This window comes from Seriola dumerili, unplaced genomic scaffold, assembly GCF_002260705.1.
Source record: "Seriola dumerili isolate Sdu_G_001 unplaced genomic scaffold, Sdu_1.0 BDQW01000409.1, whole genome shotgun sequence".
Classification (NCBI taxonomy): Eukaryota; Metazoa; Chordata; class Actinopteri; order Carangiformes; family Carangidae; genus Seriola; species Seriola dumerili.
The window spans coordinates 2,133,913-2,161,794 of NW_019174664.1; the positions used below are offsets into that span (position 1 = coordinate 2,133,913).

At 41.0% G+C, this 27,882-nt stretch overlaps 1 protein-coding gene across 10 annotated transcripts in view; it reads right to left on the reverse strand.

Annotated features, from left to right (window-relative positions):
* Window positions 1-27,882, reverse strand: part of LOC111233530 (rap1 GTPase-activating protein 1-like) — a 97,432-nt gene that overhangs the window by 24,453 nt on the left and 45,097 nt on the right. For 7 of the 10 annotated variants that reach the window (XR_002665616.1, XM_022761367.1, XM_022761363.1 and 4 more), the window contains exon 1: window positions 782-1,034. Coding sequence is in view for 6 of the 10 variants with exons in the window: in XM_022761367.1 (XP_022617088.1) it covers window positions 782-880 (99 nt within the window). In the remaining 4 variants the exon portion in view is untranslated. Of the gene's footprint in view, window positions 1-781; window positions 1,035-7,548; window positions 7,643-14,004; window positions 14,172-23,891; window positions 23,928-27,882 lie in introns of those variants that run through there. The other 3 variants (XM_022761364.1, XM_022761365.1, XM_022761366.1) reach the window with 2 other exon arrangements.

The window sequence follows — 27,882 nt, forward strand, 5'->3', positions numbered from 1 at the left end:
AACACACAAACACACAAACAAGAGCATACACAAACAAAAGCATACACATGTGCATGCGTATAAACATATTCACACATGCCTGCACTAAAACATACTTGTAAACTTAAACGCATATTATCACCACCCATAAAAAAAAAAACACGCTCACACAAGAACACACACACACACACACACCTGACCCTGACCTAGTAAAGCCAAAGGTGCAGCCTCAGTCTATTGTTGCATGTGAAAACAAACAGTGCCATATGATATTCAGGGAGATACTGCTCTCCTGACTGCAAAACAAACATCAACAAACATTGTCCTACGCTGACCAGATTATCAGCGAACCACACAGATTCCACAGAAACCACATCAGTGTTGACTCTCTCATGAGAAAGAAGTGAAACAATGGACTGCTGGATGGATGTGCTCCTCCAGTGCAGCAGAACGCGAACCACACATAGTTATACAATATGTTCTAATAAAAATAGCATCATTTAAGAGTTAAGTAATTGTAATTTGCATGCTATCAATAGATAAAAAAAAAAAAAAAAGAAACTACACAGACAGTACACAGTTTATCTCAAGACACAGCTGATTTTCTTCCGTACATGGCTCTGACATATAGCGGCAGTGGAGCATTGATCCGTCTTTACAATGTACAAAAACTCTATCTACTGGTCTACAACAACAAGCATACTGTATATATCTATGTCTCTAAGCCTCCTTAAGATTTGATAAAGCAAGAGTAACTAGAGCAAAAAGAATCTCTCACTTCAAGAAAGTAAAAAATACTCACATCACTGAGGCACCGTCTCTTGAGAAAGGGCTTACCGGGGGGGCTGCTGAGCAGTCCATCCAATAAGACATTCTTAGCTATCCTGAGCTCAGTCATCATTCCAATAGTACGGATACAGGCAAGCTGACAAGAGCGAGGGTGTCGATGTCACCGTCAGCCACAAGGAAAGAGGTGAGATTGACAATGACACTTCACATGCGCTGTCGCTCAGGCAGTAATGTAGGAGGACAAACTTGATGGCTGTCTATCAGAATCCATACATCTATGTGTGAGGTAAACGCATGTGGTGAAATGTGATAATATCATTTCCCTTCCTTCCTCTTTTCATTCCCCCCACCCCACCCTCCCATAGACACACACAGCTGTTCTTTAGGAAGTAGGAGAAAGGGAGGAACAATGTTTCTCCCCTCCCTGTGTGCTCTGCACAAATATCTTCTCTTTTTAATGCACACGCGCACACACACACACACACACACACACACACACACACACACACACACACACACACACACACACAAAAAAAAATTGGTATAGTTCTCCTTTTGGTCATATCACAATATGAGACTATTCTCTTCCTCTTTTCTTTTCATCTCAGATTTCTCAAGCCTTCGTCTCAGAAACACTTGTCCTCATCCCAACACACAGAGGGGCAACCATAAAGAGAAAAGCGGGTCAGTGTGGGCATTTCTTTTTACATCTCAGATGATAAATGACAAACCTAGAAAGTTCCATAATTTTTTACAGTGTATGTTTCCCTGTGTTTTGCATCACATGTTGAGAAGTAGGTTAATTATATCTGCAGTGCTCTTATAGACTGTAAATGCGGATTATGAGCTGTTTGCCATTTGCTTCTATTTCTGTACAAGGAATCAGGGAGATTTTCAACCCACTTCCTGATGAGACATTTTTGCAATCAATGCTTAATAACTTCAGCTAGCTGTCATAAATGAATGAGAAAAGTTAATAAATGAGTGGTGGCATCTGGCACTTTTCACCGCATTGTGTCCTTGGTAAAACAACAATGTGAACGCTCCATGTGTTATCACTTCCACCAGGGGAGATATGTGAAACAATCAAGCAGCCCAGATGCCACAGCCTGATTTTGACTTAGCCAAACTTCAGCGCCTCAGAATATGATCTGTACATAGTTACGCACGGGTATGACATGGAAGCATAAGAGATAGCGAGAGACAGGGGAGGAGAAGGAGAGATAAAAAGACGAAGGAAGCACAGTGGGATGAAAGGGGAACCATCGTTCTGTGAAAGCAGAGTCTTTTCTGTGCAGCTCTCTCCATCAGGCGCGCCTCCAACATCAGATATCAACAAACATTGACCTACTTCTAAAAAAAAATAAATAAATAAAAAATACTGCTGAAAGCTTTCAAGAGGACAGATTCTACCCATATATGTTAAGTGTTTTTCATTTTGCAATAGAAGATAAGCACGGTCAGCTAATCGTCTGCATTGATTTCCCTTGAGGAAAATCAATGGTAAGTACACACAAGGAGGAGAGGTTACATGGTTTGAAGAAAAAGTGCACAAAATATGGATTTTGTACAGATAGAGAAAACTTTCAGGAGAGTGATGCTACACAAGCTATTTAAACACAGTCTTATCCTGAGGTTACATTTCATTGCTGGCTGTCAGTTTACTCTGGTCCAGACTGGCTTTAGCTAAATGCCAAACTACAATCTGAGAACATTTACAGAAGAAAGCTGCATACTAATTACTTAATTACCAGATAATCACTTATAATTGTTCTATGATGGCAAAATTTGAGATATTAATGACTTTTTCAGATCCAAAATATGAGCACTGACACTGTGTCAGTTATAAAGCGTACGGACTGTGAAGCTGCGTTGGTGAGTGCCACATTTCACCTCAAGCTGTTAGGAAGGTCAAGCCGCTGTTGTACAACCCTGCTTGGTTTTGGTGACTACAGTATGTGGTGTGATCTAATCAAAGTCCTTGTAGGCATGTCTCACCAATCAGCAGCCATCTTGGCAGCATTCTTGTACAGTAATTTAACCCTAACAAGACCAGGGCGCTTATCTGAATGAATGGGGAGAGTGTCATAACTTCACTTTCAATGATCACCAGTCAAAGTTCATAAAAACTGCTGAAAATGTTTGGAGACTTTGCCCCAGAATAAGGTTCAAAACGTTTTTTTCCCCACAGGTTATACTAATACTAGGGGTGGGCCATATGGCAAAAATATCATATCACGATTTTTTAAAAATAAAATCACGATTTCGATTTTATCACGATCTTAAATTGGAAAAAGAAAAACAGACAATTTAGACCAAAGAACCTTTCTTAACAGATTTTATTTCAAATAGTCGCAGTTTTGCCTGCATGTGCAAACAACGTAAAGTTTAAGGTAAACAACAACAACATTCTGGTTCGTCGTGTTACCACCCGACGTGCGAACGGTTTCTGTGCAAACTTTGCAAATTACATTTGCTCGCGCTTGATCAGTTGCGGAAAATCCAAACCAATTCCATATAATGGAGGTGGAATTTTTCTTAGCGACCAACTCCGTTTGGCTTTCAGCCATCGCTCTCCATGTGCTACCGCTACACACACAAACAAGGAGGCGGGTAGGAAAGCGCGTCACTGCCCGTAATTCGCTATGATTGGTCGATCAGGTTGACGACGTCAATACATCTGGTGCGTCGGTGCATCAGCATAGAACTGCAATTTATAGAATGTGCCCTAGACGATCCCACGATCTTTGCAGTTTGAAAGATCGTCTTCACGTTGTAATCCTTCACGATCTAATATCGTCATATCGCCCACCCCTAACTAATACTATGCATGCACAAGGTGACACAACACAATTGGCTTGATATTGGCTGCAGACAATTGGCTGTTTTGGCAGAGGGCGGGATATATGGCATTATGGATATTCTATTCAGGATTAATTAAGTGGTTTGTCTCCTCCCTTATGACGTCTCTGATCTAATGGAACAATATGTACTGGAGAAGCTCAAGGCCAGCAATAAACAAGTGCAAGTCATCACAGGTTTGACTGTGAAGCATCTGCGAGGGACTTTCAGATTTCATGTGCTTTTAAGCTGCTCACCTCAGGCATCAGAGACAATATGGAGCCGCTGCAGTGAACGCATCATCACTGTTTGAATGCCTGAGGGGTTGAGAGCTACACACAACTCTTTCCCTCTAAGTTGATTACCAGCAATTGCAGCGTGTGCGCCTATGGAAGTAAGGTAGTGAGAGTGCGTGACTGACTGATCAACTGATTCGCTGATGGACTGACTGACTTGGCTGAATGGATGAGTGAGTCAAAATACAGTCTGTGAGTGAATACATATGAGGGGCATTAATATCCGTGAACCACACAGTCCAGACATTTCTCCTGAAAACCTCTGAGTCCAGCACTTCATTAACTCCTCACATACAGACACCTATTTAAATTTCCACAGACAAACTGCCAATGATTTGCATCCAAAGCAATATCTCCATCCCTCCATTTATGCTTTGTGGTTTAGCTGCACCCTCAAAGGAAATACAGTAGAAATGGAAAACTAAACTTCAAAGAGAGTCAATCAGTGGGCGCGGAAGCCCATCATTTCAGCCAGAGAAAATCTATCGGGGGCCATTCATCAGGTCTGCCTGTAGAGACGAGGCTGACCTTGCTGTGGCCACTGGTGCTTGGGAGACACAAATGGAGTTCACGCAGATTCCTCTCCCACCCCGTCAGAAGAGCTGGTTGATTGCCACACATACAAAAGATTAAGGTCTACTGAACCGCTGCTGAGTTTTCTGTATGCTGAGACTGTCTTTTAAAAGCAGTGAACAATGAGTTTATAAAAAGAGGCGCTCTGACTCCCTGGAACACAGAGCACCTGTTGCTCTTTGATTAACATCTTTTGGCCATTTGTATGTGTGATGCATTATTATCACTAAATACCTTATTAACGACTTCAGGAAGCAAAACCTTGAACTTTCAGCATAAAGCTGCTGAATCCATTAGTATCCTTGTGTTACTGCTGAACTTACTGCTGAGCAAGTCCGTGAAATAATTACAAGAGAGCTACATCAGTGTAGCACTGCACTGCTATAACATTGCCAGACTCATAATAGACAGAAAAAAGGGATCACAATTGATGCAGGAGAAGCAGAGATATAATGTTTTTATTCTAAGCATTCTTCTTTCTTGTCAAAACTTACCCACAATGCATGACCGCCCACAATTCACTCTGAGATATGGGTATATTTTGCAAGTAGTGGCTAATGTAGCCTCAAGCCTCTAGCATCCAGCAGGGATGAGGAGTGGGCTACAGAAGTCTGGTAAACTCACTTCCTTCTAAGTCTGCGCCCTCAGATTATTTTCAAGCGTGTAGTCCTCAGACCCAACTGATGCTGAGGCAATTAATGACTTTGTGCAGCTCCATCTGGAGCTGAAATATGAGCGTTTGGAGCACGAAGCACATGTATGGATCCTCATACACAGATGAATATCTGACTTTGTTTGAAAAGGGACTCCTGTGTTGTAGTCGGACTTGGAGACAACACTGTAAAAACCTTCAGACTATCAGCTGTGATCACATCATTATAACACACTGAAGCACTGTGTCTGACTTGCATGGAAGTAAATCTCCCACAGTAAGAAGATTTAAAACACAGGTAGCATCTCTGTAGCTACGTCTATGTGCAAAGGTTACACAGCAACTTACAGGCCAATATAAGTGTTTGCAGCACCTTTCAATAGGTCAAATTTGGGATACTGTACAATACTTCATCTGAAGTCTTCTTGGATTTTCTCTGATCCAGACTCCACTATATGAATTTGTCTTATTTCCTTGTATCACCCCTGTTCTATTCAGAAAGACTTAATTACCTAAAGAGCTTTTCACTTCAACCACTTGCAATTTCTGCAGCAATAAGTGTTTCCGTCTTGTCTCAGCTCTTGGATTTTGCAACCCCACCGTCTGCAACCTCTAACCTTATATACCTGTGTGTACTACACACAATCCATTTTGGCAAATGCAAATTAAAGTTTGCTAGAAATCTCACTTGTAACATTATAAAATCATTAGCTCTGGGACACAGCATTTAAAAACAAAAACAAATGTATCCTCAGAAGTCTATTCTTTGCAGATCCATATAAAGCTACATATTATTAATCCCTTGAAAATTGGAACAACAGTACATGTGTGACAAAAATAACACCAGTGTGCCTCCCATGGTATGTATTAGAGAGGAGCAACTGCTGTTTATCTATATTTGTCACAGAAGCCTGTGACAGAGGGCACAGACTCTTCTGTCAGGAACCACAACAGCCTGCCAACTGTGCTAGCAGGGGTGGGGGCATCAGAGGCACCTTTCACCTGGGTGTAGAAGCGAAAGGATTTGGTGAGTGAAAAAAGAAGGAGGAAACGGATGAGGACTTAAAGCACAGATGATATGAGGGTAGGGAACGGACTCGTAACACTATTTCAGTGCCAATGGTTACTCCATGTACGGGGCTCGTGCCTCTGGGGATCGCACCAAACACTGATCTCTCCTATCACTTTAAAGAGTCAGGCTGATGTTACTCTATATTTTCTCTTACTGTCAACAAATATCATGAAAAGCTCAAAACCTACAATGTGTCTATTTCTCAGTCATTTCCACAGTCCCTGTCTGTAGCACTGAAGATGATTTTAATGGGGCAAAACTATTATACTTTCATTTGTGTGTGTGTGTGTGTGTGTGTGTGTGTGTGTTCAGCGAACATTACTCAATCATTGTACTGAGAAATGCATGTTAAACACCTGAATGTATGACTGACTGAACCAATCTTGCCATGAGTCAACAGCTGTTTTTCTTTTGTTTGCCTGGCAGTATATAAAAGCAAGACACCCCGGAGGTCTGCAGAGAACAACCGTGTTAGGGTCTTCTCTCCATGCTGCATGAATTAAAGGGATTTGATTCATCACACTGCATCTGTAATAGTCTGACAACGATCTGACTCTAGACTGAAGGTTACCGGCCAGCAGGAGTCTCAAGAAGATTCAGGGAAAGTTCCACTCTGACAAACGGAGGACAGGTTCCCGCCTGACGCCGGACTCGGGCGGTGGACAGCGGACGCTCCATCTATTTTGATAAGTAAGTACGGCGTCTTTACAAGTCTTTAGAGAGCAACCACGTTAGGGTCTTCTCTTCATGCTGCATGAATTAAAGAGATTTGATTCATCACACCGCACCTGTGATTCTTCAGAGGACTGGCAACGCTCGACATTCAAGAAGAATTTCTTTTTTTTGTTTGACTTTTGACTTTTTTTTTTAAATGAACAACTTAGGATATGGATTGGGAGTAACTGAAATCCATGTGTGTCTACATCCTCCTTCATTAGGCAAATATCCTCAACAGACCTTTTTAACAGCGGATATTTTTGGCCTGTCATAACAGGAAATGCACAGGTGCAGCTAATAACATTAGTAATTAATGATTCAATTTTACCAGTAAGCCATGCTGCTCACCAACCCTGTACAATCTCAGAAGTCTGGAACATGAAAACCTAAATGAAATGTGGCCATGATTGATGTTACTAAAGTGGGTTCTAGGTTTTTCAATAGCGAGGTGCCCATATGACAGAAGAGCTGGTATATTGGTGCAGATCGTTCCCATGGCTGTGACATGTCAAGATGTCTCTTTTTTCTAAAAAAGCTGAAAAATTGCAAAATCATTCTTTGATTTTAGGCATGTTAAAATTCTCAGTTTCAGATTCAGAGAGCAGCAGCAGGTTGAAGTCTCACATTACCTTTGAAAGTGAGGGAAGAAGAAATGGAGGTTGGGAGTGTACTAGTGAGGGCTCTACTTCATCAGAGATACGAGGAATCCTTCCATCTTGTTTCCTGTGAGTCAGAGAGGATGGAGGGGTGGGGAGAGAGAGGGAGAGAGAGAGTGAGAGAGAGGTTAAGTGGCCTTAAGCTGAGTTTCTCATTTAGGCAATAAAAGAGCAGGAAAAGGTCTGTAACACAATTGACTCATCCCATTGAAGAAAATCATTCAGCTCTTACTACAATGAGAATGGTGCAATTATTTCGCCACAGTATTTCTTCAGTCAGGAATAAAACAAAAACTTCCTGTTCTTTGTGTGTAGCTTGCCTGCAGTTTTTGCTCAGTAGCCATGTTGAAAGCAATGAGATTAGTGTGATTAGAGGTGAGACAGTGAAACAATAGATCAGGAGAACGGCACAGATGAGGAGGGAAACTGTAGAAGTGAGGGAGAACAAAGAGAAAATTGATACAAAGCAGAAGAAGAAAGGAAGCTCAGCTTTCATCTCTTAACCCGCTGCCCTCGCCTCTCTTCCGCTGTTCCTCTCCGCCTCTTGTCTTCTCTGTGTGATTGGAGTGAATTACCAGTCTGACCAGGATTCTGGTCACAGCATATTACTTCACACTTTGTCTCACACAACAGTCAGTTGCTAGAACTGGCAGCCCGTCTGTGCACGCATCCTGCTCGCAAAGCTGCAGCAGAGGGCATTTCTAAACGCTGCTCAGGAGCAAAAGAAACACAGAACATGAGCTCAAACCTTTGCTGAGTGAACATTGGTGGAGGCTTGTGCTCCAACACTCACACATTCCCTCCATTCTGCCATCCTGGCGCACAACACGGTGGTTTGAAGGTGGAGAAGTTGATATACTATCATTTACAGAGTGGTCTTTCTTCTGCAACACAGTCCATTATTGGATGTTGTAGCTCTTCCTATCTGAGAACACCTTGCTGATTACAGCTGGGGAGAATCTGTAAGTCTGAGTAAACAGAGCTGCACTTTCATGACAACAGACTGCTGACCTGGAGTTGCGGTTCAGACATCTATTTGGAACAGAGCAGAAACACTGTTCTTTGTTGCCTCTGATCTCTGCTGAATCCTGGAAAATGACTTCTGCAGCATCCTCAGCTTCTCAGAACTGACATTTCTCTCGAGCGTGAACTTTGTTACGTCTTCCACATAATGCAGCCAGAACACAAAGAAAATATGATGTCAAAGGCTGCTTCAAGCCAAGAATTATGCATTAAAATCTGCCGACACAGAAGTGGCTTACTGAGCTTGTTTAGTAAGAAATCTGCCTATAGGAAGTGATGACACCTTGTTTAACTGTCACATTGTAGGAGGAATTAAAGGTCAAATATCAAATCTGAAACTCAAATTTCTCAAACACACAGTTATGATTACATTAAATAAGATGTTTTTGTTTTATGTCTGCAAATCACTTCCTTTAAATTCATTTCTCTTTACCTGCCTGCTGCTTAAGTGCGCACACAGCTAACCCAAACCGCCCATGTGGGACTGCCCATATCCATAATGAAAAGCAAAGCAGAAAGGTGCAGATCAATCTTGATTTATGAAGACTTAATGGACAGATGAAGGCTGCCTGACAACCTGCCACTTTCACTGTCAATGGCAGGCTTGGTGGCTCTCATCACAGAAGATGAAAAACATTTTGTGATTGTGTGTGTGTGTGTGTGTGTGTGTGTGGTGTGTGTGTGTGTGTGTGTGTGTGTGTGTGTGTGTGTGTGTTGTGTTATGTTGATGCCCTCACTGCATTGATTTACAAGGCAGATAACAGAAATACGAAGGAGTAAATGCTAAATTTGACTCAGGGAAGGATTTCAGGCTGGCGTATTCTGACTATCACAGCGAGCACACATTATCAAATACCATCATCCTGACATATGACATGGTGATACTGTAAGATAGGGATGTATTAAGTCTCAAATCAAAGAGGAATATTCAGTAATTCATCATCTGCTGCAAAGGAGTCGCAGTGCACTGGTGCAGTGGATATATTGTTAGCATGCAAGGAGCGTGACGATACTGTACAGTCTGGACTGATAGGTTTTCACTGAGCTTATGTAAATATACATGTAGCTGCTCTGTCACTCATTTCACTGGCTGCAATTCTGTCATTCTTTGTTATATTTTTATGATGTAGATTAAAAGAGGTGATAATAGTGATAAAAAAAACAACAACCGCTTTATACCTTTCAGGTGTGTTTCAAAATAAGGGCTGCCATTTCCAAAATGCTTCGCCTTTTGTATTGTGTGTATTTCTGTATGTTTGTCTTTTTTGTTTCATTGTGGAATGACCAGTTCCCATGGTACTGTGATGCACTGTTGGCTGGGGGGCATTTGAAATGAATGCTAAATGAAATGCAACTATTATAAATTTTAATGTTATTACTCTCATTAATAAAGCAATTAATAAGTGATTAACAACCCCCAATGTCTGCAGTGACAAAGGCCCATTGTTCTAATATACTTGTAACAACTGTAACAGATGATTATTTCCATTGCTTTTTAACTAACCGGACAGTTATTTTCTCGATCAGTTGTGTAATCATTTGATCTATAAAATGGACTAAGAAATTCCCATTACATGTTCTCTCTGACCAACAGTCCAAAAGCCAAAGATATTTAGTTTACTATCATAAAAGACTGAAAACTACAAAAGATTCACATTTGAGAAGGTAGAACTGGTGAATCTTTGCTAGTTTTGCTTTTTTTTTTTTAAAATCCCTAAACTATTAATTGATTATCAAAATAGTTGCTGATTAATGTTTTTTAATCAGGTAACATACTAGCTGACCAGTTATTTTAACACTAGATGCGATTGATATTAAAATAGTACACACATTTCCTCTCATTCCTTATGTGTGATGAACTGCAGTTTATATAAATGACAAACAAAATAATGAGTTTTGGGCCTGGAGGCTGACACAGGTCAAACCTGTGCACAGCAGCAGCAGGTGGCAGGGTCACCGTGTCTCTGACTGCCACACGGGAAGCACATCCCCAAGCAATGTTTATCTAACCAGTTTTAACAATGACAGAAAGGCTCCCTGTTGCCAAGCTGCCCACACATGATCCTGCGTAGAAAAGTTCATTTTGAAATCACATCTGATTAATTATTTGGATGCAGAGAAAAAATAGAGAAACAGAGAAAAGGAGAGAGGTATATTACGGCATGTTGTTCAGGCCAATGTTAATAAAAGATCCATAATCATCTGCTTTTATGGGCTGAGCGTGTGGTCACTACCACAAACATTTGTGGTTCATTTTCCCTGATTATACATTCATCTTACAGGTACGAGCACATCTTGCTCTGTGGTACACACACTATACAAAAAGCTCCTTCTTCTTTTTCTCTCCATACTGAGGCTAATTTCTGGTTACAGCTGCAATTGTAAAAATGTGTGCGTCACCTAGCAACATTAGCTATTCCCTGAATCACTGTAAGATGTTCCATTTACAAAGACAAAATACAATATCAAATGAATGTTGGCACCAAACTGACCAGTTTATTTTTTTGAGGAGCTCCAGTGACCCGAGCAGAGCTTTTTTCTCCTCCGCTGAATGATACACAGAACATACCTATATTGACATAATTATCCTAATGAAAGGTATTAAAATGATCTAAATATTAATCTCCTCTTTAATTTGAAAAAATCCTTCTGCAAACATAGGCTGTTAAAAAACAGTACATATTTGTTTCAATTAAAAGTGCCAGACTAAGTTATAAATTATTTATTTACAGATTCTCATTTTCAACACGCTGATAATCACCAAAAAATAAGTAGCGTACATTAGAATAAACAATCTACAGTTACAGAGAAAAATCTTTAACTTTGCAATTTATGTCGGTAGACCAAACTCCAAAATAAGTGGTATTCACCATCGGGCCCTTTGAACTATATGTTCCCATGTACTTTCTGGCAGCGATAAAGCTCCTAAAATGGACACAAAGCATCCTGAAACTAAATCCACCAATTAATCCCGTGTGTTGCCTGCAGCTGCCTCCACAGGCTGCTGGGCCATGAGCTCTGATAAGAATTCCACCTTTCTTTAGTCCAGTCATGGCTCCGGCTGTGCAGCACCTGCAAATACAAATGCGCTGGACGGCACTGAATGCTCGGCAAACTTCATTTTGAAAACATAATCTAGGAGTATAGGATGGATCTGTATGGAGATCAGTAAGACACAGTTGAAGCATTATTTTACATGTTAAGGGTTAATGTCTAAACTACATAATCTGCTGTCCAGTAAAATCTATGTTTCCTCTGGAGGTGGCTGCTGTCACCTTTGGACTGAAGACCAGAGCTTCCATGTCCAATAAATGACAGATCTGCTTCACTGACAAGGCTTGAAAAACAACAAGACAAAACAAAACTGTGTATTGTGGTGAGTCATGACTGATTATCATTAGCATTATACTGACCATAGCAAAAGAGAGACTGTGTTTTTACCATTCGTTACACGGTAATAATAATGGTTTAATTGTCATGTTTGATAAGTCTGTATATCTTTAAAGAGAAACTGTTTATAATTACTGTAACTATCTTGGGTGACAATAATTGCATTAACTTTGCACCTTAAATGTCATTTTACAGTTTATCAGATGTGGTTGGCTCTACAAAGTCTAAGCAGAGTAGCCACAGTCAGCTGAAAGTCAGGCCTGCCAGCATGTGTCAGTATGATATGAATCACTGCAGCAGAAAAACATCAGGCATGTCATAAAACCAAATAACTGAAATGGTGAAAAAGAAAAAAAAAAGCAGTTCTGAGGTTAATCTAAAGGGTCATCTCAGATGCTCATCAGCAGAAATCTACAGTGGTTCTTCTAGTAAATACTCTGGACCTCGGGCTAAACATGGAGTGAAGACGACTGCTGCATGTGTGCCAGCTCAACAGATGCAGTGGTTTCTTTGGCAAACAAAAGATAGCCACAGGCACTGCAGGGAGAGTCAGATATTATCGGATCGAGTGCTGCTATGGTAGAGTAACCTTGTCTATTAATGGTAGAGTAACTTTGTCCATTAAAGCTCAGCAAAATTTAGCACACACATCTCCCTCAGGGAGAAAACCTTGGGGCTTCCTACATTAATAAAGATCAGAAGTGCTATTTATTATTTTGTAACTTCAGCCCAAATGACCAATGATTTTTGTGAGCAACAAGAAAAAAAACTTTTCTAAAGGGAAATAGAGGATCATATTGACATTGATCTGAGCCTATCTACTCACACAGAGTCCGGATAGTCAGTGATTGTGTAATTATGGGTCTGACAATATAATATGTGCAGCTGCACAATCTGCACAGGACCGTTCTTTTATTGAATATTTGAAAGATATTTCCAGCGCAAATCCCTTTATAAACCAACAACAACAAAATTATCACAAGAAACAGCAAATCTGTTACAACAGCAAACCACCAGTCAATACTTTCATGTCAAAAATCTGAAGACTTTCAAAATATCTGTCCTTATTTTTGTAACTGGGACAAAAACGACTTAATTTTCTTGCATTGCTGATCATCATCATCATCATCATCATCATCATCATCATCATCATCATCATCATCATCATCATCATCAGTCAGTTCCTGTCTTGCTGTCACCAAAAGACAGACCCTGGAGTTGCTCCAATTAGACTGAAATGGAAACAGCTCCGGCAAAGCGTAAACTTCACAGACATTCTGGCACATTTATTTTCTTTTTGATAATTGTTGTCATAACAGTCAATTGTAGCTCAACTCAATGTGAAAGCTCAAAGCAATCCATGAAACCAGAATGTTATTTTTCCAATTCATCTTCACTGGAGCAGCTCCAAGGCTTTGCCTCTCAGTTGCATTATAGCTTAAATTCTTTCCACAGCTAAGAGTTCCTACGATTCATAAATACTGAACAAAAATAATATTTGGATCATATTATATATATTGGCTGAATCTTTTCTTCCATCAGCACCACACACACGCGCACACACGCGCACACACGCGCACACACACACACACGCACACACACACGCACGCCAACACGTACACTGAGTCTGAAAGAGACAAGTGCACATAAACCCCTAAGCTTTGCAGGTCCACTTAGTAGAGAGCAACTAATCTAATCAACTACAGCAGCTAATGCACAATGAAAGCAGAGTCATTTACTCAAGACGCCAGTAAGCCACTTCCTGGGTGGACAAGAGAGAAAGGGAGAGGAGGACAGAGACATGTAGAGAGAAAGTTTAGAGTGGAGGATGAAGAGATCAGGACGCATCAGCCAGAGCTGGACACAGAGCTACACAACAGGCAGACTCTTCTTCGGCTCCTTGTATCAAATGTCCGTTTTCTCTCCCTTATCACTCTATCTGGTACTGACTTTAGCTCCGTCTCTCTCATTTTTCAGCAGTTACAAGTGCACTCCATCATCTCTATCCATGCTTACCTGTCTGCCTCACTTGCAGCGCAGTCTCTTCTCCTCAACAATTTGCTGCTCCCCAACGTATCGCTCGCTCCGTGTGTCTGACTCAGTCTCTCTGTCCTCCAACACCTGCTGTCGGAGATCAGCCTCTCTCCTGTCAGATGATGCTGAGAGTAGCCCTCCCTCTACCCTCCTTGTTTTCCTCTCTCCCTCTCTCTCCTTCTTTGTCACGTACATGCGTGCATGTTCCTGGCTGTTTTTATTCTGAGGCGATCACAAACGCTGTCTCTTCTCTCTCTAGCTCCTGCTCTCCCTCCCGATGTCTCCCCTTTTGTTTGCTTTCCATCTCCACCTCCCCTCATTTCTCTTCATCTGTCTGTGACAGAGAGCTGCCCATTCAAGCTGTGGGTGTTGCTTTGCTTAGCATTTCCCTCAGCGAGTCTGCTTGTTAATAACGGAGTCTGCTCATTCAATAGGACCAAATTCTGCAGCCGGATGGAGGCTTGAAAGCAAAGTTTTCATAAAAAGAGACATTGTCTCATTTGAAAGGTGACATCGGATCTCTGTCCTATTATCTGTCTCACTCTGACAGCTTGTTCCAACATCATGAAACACCTCCTGCCGAGATAAGCCTAACCCTCCCATTGTCCATTTGAAACATCAGTGGCAGACAGTTAGCTGAAAAGCTCTTAAATGCTGCAGATTTCGCAGCACACTCACACATAATGGAGAAAATCACTTGCTCAGCCCACAGAGGAATAAGCACAGGTCAGTGTTGTCCAATGTATTACTGAGCAATCACATTTCACTATTTGGTGGGAGGCTAAATCCCCATGCATGAGACAGTAGGAGACATCACTGCACATTACGTGCACAGTCACAACAAAGTAGATTTGCATATAAGGCATTCACTGGATTTCAACACCACGCCGCCTGTTCATGTCCACCTCTCAGCAGCAAACGTAGCACAGTATCTGCAAAGGACTGTATGAATCCCGAATCACATTATCATCAAAAATAAGTCCTAAGTATGTAAATGGGGGCTGCATACAGTTGAGCCTTCTCTTATATGCGTAACAGGAGTTTTGGTGTTTACAGATTCAACTAATGATTCAAAATGCGTCACATAAATGTCTTTGCTGTGACTCAGCTTTGTAACATTTGCAGCAATTTTTATACAAGGCTATCCCACACATATAGCACCAGGAAGGACCAAACAAAAGCTACAAAAGATCTATATATAATAAATTGACCCATCACCTTACCAAACATGCTCCATTTTTTCGGGAAACGGTGTCAGAGATGCTCACTCTCCAAAATCTCAAAATGCCTTCCTCCTCCTGTGTCTTTGCTCTGGAGCATTACCTCTGATGACTGATCTAGCCGCTTGCTAGGGTTACAGTTGTAGTTCTACTAGCGGTACCAATCAATAAGCCAGACTGCAGGCCCTGAAACAAACCCATAGCAGGATGCGAGACGAGCCTTTCGGCGGCCTGTTGGCTCGTCCACACCCTCGTCTGAGCGTAATGTTTCCATGTAGCACAGAGCTAGGTTACACACACACACACACACACAATAAATATGCAACAATGAACGTTTTCTTCTTATTTACTACTCAGGAGGTTACACTGACTAACCTACATTGTGGTTTCCCAGCAGAGGTCCCAGGTAAGCTGCTCTATACCTTTCACCCGGGGGAAGATAGTTTTACCCCAGGGAGGGCAGCTGAAAAAAAAAAAAGAAAAGCTGAGCTCCCACAGGCAGAGAAGGAGCATGAAGCAGGCAGGTTAAATACAATCAACACCTTCCTGCCTGTTTCAAGCCTCTGAGCCACCAGTGGGGTGGAGCTGAAGATGAAAGAGGATCTCTGCTTACACGGGGCAGAACAAGCGGGAGTCAAACCAGGTCAGGAGGAGGTTGAACAAACAAATTATCTGTATTTTTTTTCCCCAAGTGAGTACATGGGAATTCAGAATTGTCAAGTTGATCAGATGGTGTGCAATTACAAGAGCAATTGTATGTGGGTCATGCTGCGGCTCTTCTGACTCTTTTTTTCCCCCCCATTTCTCATTTCATTAGTTTCATCCCCCTCTGTCTGTCTCTCACTGTGACTGTTTCCCACTCTCTTCACAGTCTACTCCTGAGGCAGCTAAATTTAACATTTACACACCACTAAACAGCAGAGAATACTCCTCAAAACAGCATTAGTAACACTTTAATTTACAAGAATTTTGTCCTTGTGACACCCATGACACACTTGAGGACAAAAAGTCATGCTCAGGCCCCCCTCCCCTAATGCTGCAGGGCAGATTCAGCCTCGCTGGCCTTTTCCACAGCTTTCTCTGCCCCATCTATATCTCAAGATACTTTGGTTCCACTCGTGTTATTTGAGCTCTAGTGACACCTAGAGTATAGCTGAAACTTTTATATTAAAAAAAAGCTCCACCAAATGTCCAGCAGCTCAAAATTTCTAAACCTGTGCATCGGCAGGTTAAATACAACTATTTTTGGAGTCTTGAGAATTTTTCCTGGTTTGCTTTTAGTAGGGTCAGTGTTAGTCTAACAGAGCCAACAACAACAACAACAACAAAAAAGCAGAAGAGAAATACAACTTTAAGTTATACATCTTTTCCACTCACATATCATGATGTATATCAGTGTTTCCATAACTGTGTATTCTTGTGTCATGGAGACTTCACCAAAGATCCTGCCGTTGGTTTCAAACTACTCTGCTGAGAATCGGTTGCTCCAACAAATGAGGCAACGCACCAGAAGGGAAGAGGGATACTGTTAGAATGCAACATGGATGTAAACAGTACAGGGTTTAAAATATTTTCAAAAAATGGCTTTGCAAATGTTTTATGAGGGAGGGAAGTGAACTTTTGTTAAACCTCAAGGATACACACCATGCATATTGGTAGGAAACACTAAATGTAAACATAACGTTTGTTTATTTACAAGAAAACTCCACAGGGCACCTTTAAACTGGAGGCAGGAAAGGAGACATAAGATGACTTTCTATCAAAAATGTAATTAACATGCGGAGCCTTTGGTTGCAGGACTAGGCCTGGGCTCTCGTTCACCTCGTGGCTTGAAAGGTGGGAAACGAAGCAGTTCTTCAACACAACAACAGTGTTGTCAGCGCGCCCAGAACCCTGCCAGCTCTCATAATTACCTTGCATTTAGGTGGCCCTCTCTATTGATTTTGGCAGTGATAAACCTGGACCCAAACTGAGTGTGAAACCACAGGACTGTCAGTGGGGCAGGTAGCATATGGAAGACATGCTGTGGCTCAGTCCACAGTTCACCAACAAAATTCCCCTATTTCCAATTAGACGACACTCGAGCGTTTTCTTATGCAGTTTACATTTTATGTACTTTATTTGGAACCGTTAAATCAAGTTTCAGGTTTACATTAAATTTCAAATAGACAAAATAGATTAAAAAAAGATAGCAGTAACAATGGGTTTGCTCATATCCACCCCTTTGGCGTACAGTGTATCTTGTTCAACTGCAGTGGGTCTGGACTCCATACCAGAATGCATTGGGGGGAGTACATCATGGACGGGTTCACAATCACACAAGCTTGTAGATTTGGACAAATATGATCACATTCGCACTTATGGAAATTGGGAGCTCTAAATTGCCTGTTGGTGGTTGTTTTTGTAAAAGAACGCTTCTTGAAGCACAGTAAACTGCACTAAATCCCAACTTTGGAGCTAAATGAAGCCTGCTGGGAATACGACAGATGGATTGGAGGAGGAAAAACTAAGAACTACCTTTGTTTTCTTGTGAACAATATTGTCCACAGAACAGCAGGTTAAATGCTTTGAGGCAGGTTTGGGGTCAGTACACTTCATACTCAAATCAATTAAACAGCACATAAACAACTAGTATCAGCAGTATTTTATTTCTATACGTTGCACTTTTCTCATTTTTTTTCTCAGTAGGTAACGTAAGAGAAAAAGTAAGACAAACTTTCCCAAAGGGGAAAGAGTTTTCAAAGTTAAAATTCTGACAATATTTCCTTGTCCTTAATTGACTGAATGGTGAGTGGACTGAGCCAAACCCCACTCTGCAGTGTTTCTGAGTGCGCTGGCGACTAACTGGGTGATTAGAGTCATTATGTGGACATGCAGGGCTGTCAGCAGCTGCGCCAGGTGGGCACAGCGGCTCTTGAGTGAGGAGCACACACACAAAAAAAAGGGAAAAAACGGTAAACAACACAGCTGACCTCAAGCAGAGATTGAAGCTGAGAATGAGAAGATAGTGATGTGCAAATGCAAACAACAAATTTTGGTATATGACTTGTTAACATGGCAATGTTGGAGCATAAAACCAGCATGCATGCCTGACAATTAGACGTTTTATTTACAGGCTCGATACAGTGAAGTGATTCTGTGGGAAATCAAGAAGAACTGAGATCATTTGCCACTACTGACTACACTGAGTGTTTATGAGCCATCTATTGGAAATTTCAGCACGAAACATCACATTCGTCTTCACCACTTCCCAGACAAAAGAATGCGTCAGATTTCATCTCCGGTGACAATTTGCTCTTCAGAGATGGGTGTACAAATACGTAGCTGATGACACTGACTACATATACGTCATCTTGTTACTATGAGGAACCATTTCAATTATGAACAATGTTCATAAATGGAACACAAAGCAAACCGCACATGCCTGAGAGAAACAATTGCACTGTAAGACTGACGCATCATTTCCTCCATCATTTGCTCTCTGTCATCCTACTCAGTGAGGTATGTGCAGCGCCTAATTGAGGTGTCTCCTGAACCGAGTTGTAATAGAGCTTGATTACATGGAGTCGACCTCCTGATAATGTTAAATGGCTACAACTGCAAGCAACATTACCCCCTCAAGTCTGAGCTTTTCAGTTAATTAGCGGAATACGTCTATACTAGGTAGGGAGGCTAATGAAGTGCAACAGGGTGGAATGTACAGTAGGTGACTGCGTGAGTAATATTTTAATTGGTGCTTTTAATCATCGGTAGGTAAATGGAGAGTGGGGAAAAAAAAAACACATTTTAACATGCAGTAACACATTTCAAAACAGAAACAACGCCTCTATGTCACAGTGTCTTAAAACTGAGAATTATAATCTTTAAAAACGTGTGATTTTAAGTTTGACAAGAGGGTGGACAGTAATTCAAAAAGACCCTAGCATGCATGTCTCTTTTCTCATCTACCAGCAGCTGCAGGCCAGAATGTATTTAACTGAACAGGTGCACTGAGTAACAGGCGAACCCCATCTGCTAAAATAACCTCCATCCCCATGCTGCTCTCTCACTGTGCCCTCTGCACAACCTGCATGTACAGACCACATTGCAACTGCATTGGGTCATAATGTTTTCCTTGGTGAAGTCACTGAGGACTGGACACACCCGCCTGGGTCGCAGCAGTGGTCTCTTCCCTGCCTGGTTTTGAAGCAGCCAAAATAGCACACAGTCAGTCCACTGACAAGAACAAAAGCCAGAGTCCCAGTGCTTTTTTTTTGTTTTTTCTATATCTATGATTAAACTCAGCTGCTCTGTGAAATATTCCCAGAGACACAACCTGGGTTTTAATTAGTGCGACCGTCGCCACTGTAAATGATACAAAAAAGGTTCTGAAAGGATTTTTTTTCTGTTCTCATTGTTAGCCTCTAGAGATAATTAACAACAGTCACATGCATTTTATTACGAAAGATATAATAAGATAAGTGGTTTTATAAAACAACTGCACATTTGGTAATTATGTGTAATGTTTATTGTACAAAAGACAAAAAGCTAAAGCGAAATACTGGAGGATGTTTACCACCATGAAAAGATTTTAGTAAGATTTATTGAAGACACAAGGACATCACAAGACACATCTTTGTAACAGCAAGAACCAAGCTATTATGTAAAATACAAATCTATTGTGCAGGTGCTGTAAATTATATATGGGTGAGTCCCAAACTGTGTGCACATATACACATTCTAACAAGAAGTATTTCTGCAGTGCATTAATCAAAAGTCGACACAATGCCTTTAATTTTTTTGCATTTGTGTTATTATGTTGATTACATTAGTCGAGTTACACTGCATTTGTTTACAGACATATTGAGGCTCGTGTCCAGACGTCTAAATTCTCTAAAATGCAAATGTCATCAGAACTGATGGGCACGATGGTAACATGCAAATGTGAAAGGAAGAAAACAGAAATGTTTTATTTTGCATATTTGGGTGCAGAGTGCAAACATGTGATCGTTAACTCTGAGCCTAAACTCTGACAAATGTATGTAATTTCAGGATCGGGCTGAAAAACAACATAGCTGTCAGTGCATTGGGGACAGAGTGATGCGGGGACTGAAGCTGCTGAAGCTGCTGGCTCCAGGTGAAGGTCATGGTGGCTATGGAGGAGAGGATGAGGCCAGAGGAGGCTGAAACGACAGATGGTCCAGCCGTGATACAGGCCAGTCTAAAAGTGGTGGCTAATGGACTAATAGAAGAAAATATAACAGGGTGTCACACCCTAGTAAGACTCTAGTAAGAATGGTGTGTGGCAGCCAATGACGTCAACACAAGGACACTAAAGTACTGTGGTTTTAAGAATCCTTTACATGTGAGGAATACACAATGAAAATTATGTTATCCACTCTCCATGTCATGTGTCAATACAGCAGGTTAATGGTAATGGTTGGATGATGTGCAGTGTGTTTCCACTGCACACTGGCTCTCGTTGCTAAAACTGAAGCTGCAGGACATCCTGGCAGCAGGGTGTACCACCAGGCTAAGACTGTCCAGGAATGGTTCAATGAACATTTCAATAAATTCAGCTTGATGCAGTGGCCTGTTCAGCCATCACAGCTCAGTTCAGTTGAATGTCTGTGAGATGATTTGCCGTCCGGGCTGTTCAGGAAGCAATAAGAGGTGCAACAAAATATTAGGAAGGCAGCTCTAATATTTTGTTCATGTGGTGTATGCCATTTAGTGGAAGTCTCCATCCAGAACATCCAATATGGCAAATGTAAACAGTCTGCTTGTCCCCCATCACAGTAAAGCCATAACCCTGACTCAGTATATGAGCCTTGATCTGGCCATTGAGCTACAGTTGGTTGCTCTCTCTTCCTGTTTGCTCCCTCCACACAACACTAGCTCCTATATTAGGATGGACAACGGCCATAAACAGCAATCTGAAGAGCCACATATGGCCAATTAGGAGCTTTTTAACTCACTCTTTTTCATCGTTCAGCACTGAGTACCACTTCATTACCGCCCAGCTCCTCGTGTCAGTCATCGGGTTGCTCAGGCTCTTGGCCCTGGTGCTGCTCAGAGAAGACGTACCCCCAGCTGTTCACATACATAACGTGTTACGTTATCTCAAACAAGGGCACCTTTAATGATTTCTCTGATGATTTTAATTTATAGTTTATAGGTTCCGCTTTATTTGCTGCATTACTAGACAGTAATTTTATCTTCTTCCCATTAAAGCAGAATCAAGATGTTAGGGACAAAAATTTCCACATCCAGAATCACAATTCTTGCAGAAATGCCACGCCATTTATTCTGGCTTCTTATTGCAGCACAGCAGGAGCTTTAGACTGAGGAGGATAAGCACCACCATTATCGAGAGCAATCAAGTTAATGAGTGTTTAATTGGGAACACTGTGCAGTTTACACTTACTTTACAGTTTAGCACAGTAAAGTAAGTGTGTTCTCACCTCTCCTGAGGAGCCCCTCCTTGTCCAAATGATTCGGGGATACTCAAGTTACATCAACACGAACAGAACGTGTTTGTGTGCCAGGGTGAGATGATGGAGACGGTGGTGCTCGCTGAGAGTGACAGAAAAGTGTGGGCACTGTGTGTTTCTACCCACACATACATACCTACACCTGGCTGGCTGAGGATAATGTTGTGATAGATTTGAAGCAGTGGCCATGACAGTTTTTTTTCTAAATTTCACAGACACGGTGCTTTTCCTAACGCAATAGCAGCGTGAAAAGCTAGGTAGCACACACAAAATCCGCTACAGACAAAACTGAGACATGTCCTAATTAAGCCTTACACCTATTCTAAAGGGACCCAAATATACAGTGTGATATAGCAAAAAAAAAAAAAAAAACTGCTGGATTTAGAGAGAAATTAACTCCTTGAGGAATCACTCCCTGTGCCCAAAACAAATGAATTATTAACTACTAAGTATGTTGATTATACTTAGGCTTTTTAATCTAAGTGCAGCCTGAGACTGGTGGAATACACGATTGGCAAAATGACTCAGTGATTAAAATCAGAGAGATGTGCTGTGTATTGCTGCTCGACCCAGCCCTGCGGCACCATTAGCATGTGCTACAGACCTGTTTGCCACAGAGAGAAACCCGAATCTTCATAATGAAATTCAGTGGGTGTGCAAGGGTGTATTCTCCCCTGATGAGCCTGAATCATCCTTGCGCCTTCAATTTCCCTTTTCCAGTGCACCCTCCCATTGTCCTTTCCACACTCATTATGACTCCAGTTTTTTTACGAGTCTGTAGCCCATTTGATGTATAATGATGAAGCAGCACAGTTTTTTTTTTTTTAGCTGCTGGCATGTTGGCTGAGAGCCGTGTAAACAAAACGACAAAATCCCTCTGAACAAAAGAACACACTCTGATGCTTTGCTGCGTATGACAGAGAGACATACACAGAAACACATGTACTTAGGAAAATGCAATTAACATAAAATGTAATTAATATTTAGTCTCCATTCCTGTGTTCTCTCTCCATTTCAATCTCTCAGTCAGCTCTGGGACGGACTACACCCAGTTTCCATCCATGCAAAACAGAAAATCTCTGCCATCATCATAGACAACCAGTGTTCATGATGACATTTGCTGCCTTGATTCCCTACAAAAAAAACTGTATAGCACATCTACATATCACTATAATAATAAAATATCAAACTCATGTCAACATATAATTTGAATATAAACAATATAAACATTCATTACCGCACTGGAATATAAATGAAATAATACGTATTTATGTGAACGTTAAACTATCACTCTGCCTGTGGCCCTTGATGGTTGAGATCTCAAAGGCGCGTGCCCTACGTGTCCAGCTGGTATCGCACACATACTTGTGCTCCCTGTCTCCCTCCATCTGCTCTTGCCCCTGTATTTACAGCCACACATTTCCTTCTTCATGCTGGGAGACTACCTGCCAAGTAGGGAACATTACAAGCTCCACTATCTCCATCCTGATCATACGCAGAGGTACAAAGCTATAAGTACAGAAAGGTTTTTCTAAGTGAGAAAATAATTCCATGCACAACTGAAAATCTTATAGGAGCTAGGAAAAAAGCCAGAGTTGAGATAAGGAGGAGGGGGAGTCTGCTTATGGTTTTACTGCTCTAAAAATACAGGTCTTATCAGCCTTCTTTTTTAACTATGTCTATATTCAGGTCATCACACTGTCACCACTTTGGGGAAAAAAAGCACATTTTAAGATTATCAAAGTGGAGAAGGGTGCCTTCATTGCAAAACCTCTTCAAGCAAGTAACTGACTAAGCACGAAACTGATGGACAAGTCAAAAGCTATCTCTCAGATCTTCATGCTGAGTCAATTGACTGTACAATACAATGTCTTGTTTATTGCACACACATTGCACAAAGTCATGCTGAACAGAAGGATTATGTGAATACTGATATATAGTGGAATCTGAACTCCTTACAGAATAGAGCTAGACCATGATGATGCTTTCACGTGATTGAAGTTGGATATATAATCAAAAGTGTAGCGGGTCATCTAGAATAGGAAAACAGCTTTGTAGCCTGAATATCAAAGGCTTTAATAGTTGGAAATGCAACGTTTGGAAAGGGAGTCCAGTCAAGCATTAAAAGAAAATTCTCTGATGCATGATGTTGTATTTCATCGAGGAGAGGACTCACCATAAGGTTCTGGTCCTGGAGAAGCTCTTGTCGACTCTAGAGAGAAACAAAGCGACATGAGATTAATGTTGGTTCTCATCCTGCACATTACTGAAAGATGATTTTAGAAACATCTGAAAGCAAGATGTGAGAAGTACCTAACTGATACTGAACAACCGTTGAGTTAGCTAAGAACGACCTTCATTTATTTCCATTTAATTCCATTTAATACTGGGAAGGTTTATTTTAGACCAAATAACAGCAGGTGTTTGAGAATTTTTAAACATACTTTTAATCTTTTTGATGGAAATATTTTTTTTTCAGTGAATATATAAAATAACTTTTTAAGCCTAGCGTTTACCAAAGCAATGAAAATACTGATTCAGAAACCTTAAATGCAAAAAGGTCATTGCTGCCATACTTTTTTGGTTAACTTCCTGCTAATTTACATATCAAGCAGACACAGAGCAACATTAGCATTCATTCTGAGTCAAGTGTCTGTGCACCTGACGAATGTAGGTTTGAGTCACTCTCCTTTTAGTTCCTGTTTGGTCTCACTCACTTGGTCTAGCTCCACCAGCTCTTCACTAACTCTGTCTGTGCACTGTTTGGTGCTGGGCAGGAAGCATACATTTGGGTTTATCTGAGTTTCTTTTTGTTTGTTTTTTAGTTTGATTTTTTTTTTTTGATGTCTGCTGCGTCTTAAAGAAAGCCATGAGACTAAATAACAACAGTAAAGATGCTGTGAAAGCTAAACAGATATAGAGCTGCATAGAGTCAAGGGGATGGCATTGGGTAATATTCCTTGTGAGTTTGTCAAGACAGGCGACCCCTTTCACGTCACATGTAATGATTTGATCAATACTGAAAAACTGCTCAGTGCCGGTGATGTTTTCAACAATATACACCACAATGTGCCTCCATGAAGCCAGACCAATATGATCCACATCACCTCCCTCCACTGCTCCCTTTTCTTCCCTCCATTTCCTTTATCTATTCTTCTGCCTGCCAGCTACTTGCTAAGTACATCCAGAGTGGGATTGTCTCAAAGATGGGAAGTGCTTTCTGGCAGATGCAGGCAGGCAGGCAGACAGATAAAGTGTTGGAGTCGACGGTAGAAATGTCTGATTGTTGGGTGTTGGCTAAATAGTGCCGGTTTCATAAAAAAGAGGATTCAAATATCACACATGATAAAAAGGAAAAGGATTGTGATCTGTTGCTGTTACATGGAAATATGGGTTGATATGAGTAATGACAGAGAGGGGAAGAGAGAAAGAGTGTGTGTTTATAGGTAGAATTAACTGCCAAGAAGATAAAAGAAGGGAATAGGAGATAAAAGGCAGCCAGCAAAGGGAAACACTGGGTTTGGCTGTTTGCCTCTGTCGGTGCATTACATTTAGGAGTGATAGGAGTTTTGTGGTTTTGTGGTGCTCTCTCTCTCTATTTACCCTGCATACAAATGATACAGGGCAGACTCTCCCACCTGGATCAATCTTTAAAAGCAGGCCCTCAGTAGACGACAATCAATCTACTGATAATCTCGGCGTATCCCTTCCTCCCCATGGGCCAAGCCTATCAAATAATTAACACTGCCTTTTAATGCAGACACACACTCTCACAGGCACTCGCTCCGTTCTTCAGGAAAAGAACAAAATGAAAAAAGAAAAAATGTAATTGAAGTCATTCCTCTGACAGTTTCCTTCAAGTGGATAAAGAGAGAAAAGACACCTGAAGTTTGGTTTGAATATAGCGTGCAACAGCAATGTGACAGGGAGACTCAATTTCATCTTCCCATGGGATCACTGCTGGGTCATTTCAGTAATGTGTCCACTTCAGAGAAATCAGCAGTTCTCATCCGTACCAAGAAGTAACATTCAATTCAATGTGTAATGACAACTTTTTGCACAATCTTGGCTTGTTCAGCAGCATCGGAAATGCTACAAAAAACCAACGGACTTTCATCCACAGTTTATTAACAATATCTGTTGACTTTGACACGGAGACGGTGTATTGATAATTCCTTTTCCTTACACGGTCTAATGAAAATCCTTTCAGGCTGATGAATGAGATTCCTGGCAGTGTCAAAAACCATTTACTGTAAGATTTACCCAAGGCGAGTAGGGATGCATTCAGCCAACACTTACATATGTTTTACCATCACCTCCATGAAATATTCATAGAACGACATCTCACTCATTTTTAAAATAATTGATTTATGCCAAAGAGGGGTTGGGATGTATATGAACAGATGCACGGTCTGATACTATGTGTGTTTTCTAAAACCTTTTAACATGCCCCCCGCTCTTCACATATTCAAAGGATGAATTCGCACCAATCAATCAATTCAATGGTGGAGGAAGTATTCTAATCCTTTACTCCAATGTCACTTAAGTACAAGTATTAGCTTATTAGCAAAAAAAAAAGTACCAAAAGCAAAAATGGCTCCTGTGACTATAATTGCATTAATAGGTAAATAGCATTTTACTGTTGAAGTTGGTCAAAAAGCTAATTTTAACCACTTTGCTGTTGGGTAGTTCAATCTATAATGACCCATTATAATGTTGTCATATGTTTTGCATGGAGAACTACAAAACAACCAGAAACTACAGTTGTCAAATGAAAGTAGTTGAGGAAAACAGGGGCTAACAGCACTTCATTTTCTCTGGAAAAAGGAATTTCTAAACTCTAAAAATAATGGATTTAGTTACACCGTAAAGAGCAGCGGGTCAATTATCAACAGCATGCCCTCGCCACTGGGTGGCAGGATGGAGCCGGGTGGTGAAAACGTGTGTCTTATGTGTGCATCGGTGCACGTCTCTGTCTTCACACTGACGACTGTTTTCTCTTTTCAGCTAGCTCTATATTTCGGTTACTATTTCTAGCTCTACCTCCCCCACCCCCACCCCCACTCCCCTCTGTCCTTCCTCCCCTCTCTCCTACTTCAGTACTTGTTCCTGTTGTCAAAATATTGGATGAAGTTGTACGAGAGAGAATGGGATGATGTCAGAAATTGAAACAGTATCAGCGCAGTGTGTGTCTGACATCAAACAACTCTTACAACGAACACACTTCGCACCTGGTTCCGTCACCGGATACAACTCACCTTTGTATGTGACCGCAGAATGTATTTGACATGGAAACACTGACATTATGCAAGCTGCTGGTGTGGGCTCTGCTCTTTTGCTGTGTTTGTTATCCAGTGTTGAGAATGGAAATATTAGTTTGCCAGTCAGCGATACGGTTGGTGATCATCCACCTGCTGACACAGGCAGCACACTGTTTTGGTGTTAACAGTCAGGAAGGAAAAACAGACCAGTCGCATAAACAACTACACCTCCATCCACTGTGGGGGCACATGACACTGACAGAAGGACACGTAAAAGCAGCAGGCACCAAAATGTGCTTCACTATTATGACAGATTAAAGTTATCACACTGAGTTTGTATATTAGGGTGCAAGTAAAGATGATTTTTTTTTTTATCATTTGATTACTATTAATGTTTATTTTTGTGATTAACTAAGTCTGTAAGATGTCAGAAAGTAATGAAAAATTCCCATGACGAGTTCCCAGGACCCAAGGTGACGTCTTCATATTGTTTATTTTGCCCACCCAACTGTCCACGACCAAAACATATTGAGTTGAGTGTTACATTAGACAATGAGAAGCAGCAAAACTGGAACAATTAATCAATTGTTAAAATAGTTGCAGACTTTTTTTGTCTATTGACTAATTGATTAATTGACTATTCTTTTCTGCTCTACTTTTATACAACTTCAAGATTTTTCATGATTTTCAAATTCACGTCTCATTACATGACATAAACATACTAACAGCCTTATTTTAGAGCTGATTTTCCATGTTGAATGTCTGGACTTTATTATAATGAGCTTAATTACTCCCAGCATAGAAAGCTCATTTTAAATGAGCTGAAACATTCTCAGCAAGATGGATATTGCAATTTATTATGTTCTCATATTTTATAATCACACATATCACATGGACTTCACTGAC